Genomic DNA, 2,500 nt, shown 5'->3' with positions numbered 1-2,500 from the left:
TACCTGTTCTCCCTCAGGCTACAATTACATACGAACACACACTCACACTCTCTCACACACACACACACACACACACACACACACACACACACACACACACACACACACACACACCACATTGTATCAGGAGTTGACTGTACATAACAGACTGGTCAATAACCTCAGCCTTATGGCTCTGCTCTACCATTAGCATTGATTGATTGATCAGTCTCCTCTCTACCCCAAGACTGTTTCTGGGTGTTTCTGAGTAGATGGGGAGAGTTATTCAATTCTAGAATGAGAATCCCTGCAGAGTTAGGCTTCATGTTATAGGGTTACAATCAGTATTCATGTACGTATTGTGCTATGTCATGTTATGCAGCGTGTCAGGGTACCTGCAGTGTGTGTTGTATGTCTCTCCTAATCCAGGTCTCTTAGTGTTTATTTCAGACTGATCACACCCACATACGGCACCGCACACACGCGGACGCACTCACGCAACCATGCAAGTCTTCCCAATGAGGCAGAGCAGTATTCCCTGCCAGAGCTCTGGAATCTATTATAGCAGGAATGTCGACATCACTGTTATTCTTCTATCTCACTAACTTTATTTCTCTCTCTCAGGATGGCTGAGGTTTCACAGCAGGAGAGAATTCAGGCCATCGCTGTAAGTGACACACACACACACACACACACACACACACACACACACACACACACACACACACAGCATGCATGGTTTCATACAACCATTAATTAATAACTCCTGTTAGACCAGCCTGATCAACAGAAATAGACTTAGATTTCGGACACCAAAACGTTGCGCTCACCAAAAAAAAGAACTTGCTCAGACCACTGCGCTACGATAGTTCACAAGCCGTGAGAATACTTTATGATACTTGAGGGTATGAGGTCGGTCGGTTTGCAGAGCCTTCCTCAAACCATGGCGAATTAACCCTGTAACCATGCCGAATTAACCCTGTAACCATGCCGAATTAACCCTGTAACCATGCCGAATTAACCCTGTAACCATGCCAAATTAACCCTGTAACTATGCCGAATTAACCCTGCAACCATGCCAAATTAACCCTGCAACCATGCCAAATTAACCCCGTAACCATGCCGAATTAACCCCGTAACCATGCCGAATTAACCCTGCAACCATGCAGAATTAACCCCGTAACCATGCCGAATTAACCCTGTAACCATGCCGAATTAACCCTGCAACCATGCAGAATTAACCCCGTAACCATGCCGAATTAACCCTGTAACCATGCCGAATTAACCCTGTAACCCAGTCATTGCTTTTTACCCCTCCTCCCCCCTCACCCCCCCCCCCCCCCCACACACCTCAGACCTATTAGTCCTTTCAGCCCCATATCCCTCCAGACCCCATATCCCTCCAGACCCCCTATCCCTCCAGACCCCCTATCCCTCCAGACCCCATATCCCTCCAGACCCCATATCCCTCCAGACCCCATATCCCTCCAGACCCCATATCCCTCCAGACCTCCTATCCCTCCAGACCCCATATCCCTCCAGACCCCCTATCCCTCCAGACCCACATCCCTCCAGACCCCATATCCCTCCAGACCCCATATCCCTCCAGACCCCCTATCCCTCCAGACCCACATCCCTCCAGACCCCATATCCCTCCAGACCCTCTATCCCTCCAGACCCCCTATCCCTCCAGACCCCATATCCCTCCAGACCCCCTATCCCTCCAGACCCCATATCCCTCCAGACCCCCTATCCCTCTAGATCTCCTATCCCTCTAGACCTCCTATCCCTCCAGACCTCCTATCCCTCTAGACCTCCTATCCCTCCAGACCCCCTATCCCTCCAGACCCCCTATCCCTCCAGACCCCCTATCCCTCTAGACCTCCTATCCCTCCAGACCTCCTATTCCTCCAGACCCCCTATCCCTCCAAACCCCCTATCCCTCCAGACCTCCTATCCCTCCAGACCACCTATCCCTCCAGACCCCCTATCCCTCCAGACCTCCTATCCCTCTAGACCTCCTATCCCTCCAGACTCCCTATCCCTCCAGACCCACATCCCTCCAGACCCCCTATCCCTTTAGACCTCCTATCCCTCCAGACCTCCTATCCCTCCAGACCCCCTATCCCTCCAGACCCCCTATCCCTTTAGACCTCCTATCCCTCCAGACCTCCTATCCCTCCAGACCTATCCCTCTAGATCTCCTATCCCTCTAGACCTCCTACCCCTCCAGACCTCCTATCCCTCTAGACATCCTATCCCTCCAGACCTCCTATCCCTCTAGACCTCCTATCCCTCTAGATCTCCTATCCCTCTAGACCTCCTACCCCTCCAGACCTCCTATCCCTCTAGACATCCTATCCCTCCAGACCTCCTATCCCTCTAGACCTCCTATCCCTCTACAGCATGTAGATGAACATCTGTAGCTGAACATCCAGAAGCATTAGGCTAATGCTAGAACAGTAATGGACTTATATCCGGCATGAACATGCAGACACAGCACACATCACATTGGTTAAAA

At 51.0% G+C, this 2,500-nt stretch overlaps 1 protein-coding gene across 1 annotated transcript in view; it reads left to right on the top strand.

Annotated features, from left to right (window-relative positions):
* Window positions 1-2,500, top strand: part of LOC110527381 (paralemmin-1) — a 16,485-nt gene that overhangs the window by 7,115 nt on the left and 6,870 nt on the right. Inside the window, exon 2 of the mRNA XM_036982710.1 lies at window positions 604-646. Within this exon, the coding sequence (XP_036838605.1) occupies window positions 604-646 (43 nt within the window). The remainder of the gene's footprint in view (window positions 1-603; window positions 647-2,500) is intronic.

This window comes from Oncorhynchus mykiss, chromosome 7 (assembly GCF_013265735.2).
Source record: "Oncorhynchus mykiss isolate Arlee chromosome 7, USDA_OmykA_1.1, whole genome shotgun sequence".
In the NCBI taxonomy this organism is placed as follows: domain Eukaryota; kingdom Metazoa; phylum Chordata; class Actinopteri; order Salmoniformes; family Salmonidae; genus Oncorhynchus; species Oncorhynchus mykiss.
Note: the sequence above shows the minus strand (reverse complement) of the source record. Positions and strands in the feature narration are given on the sequence as shown.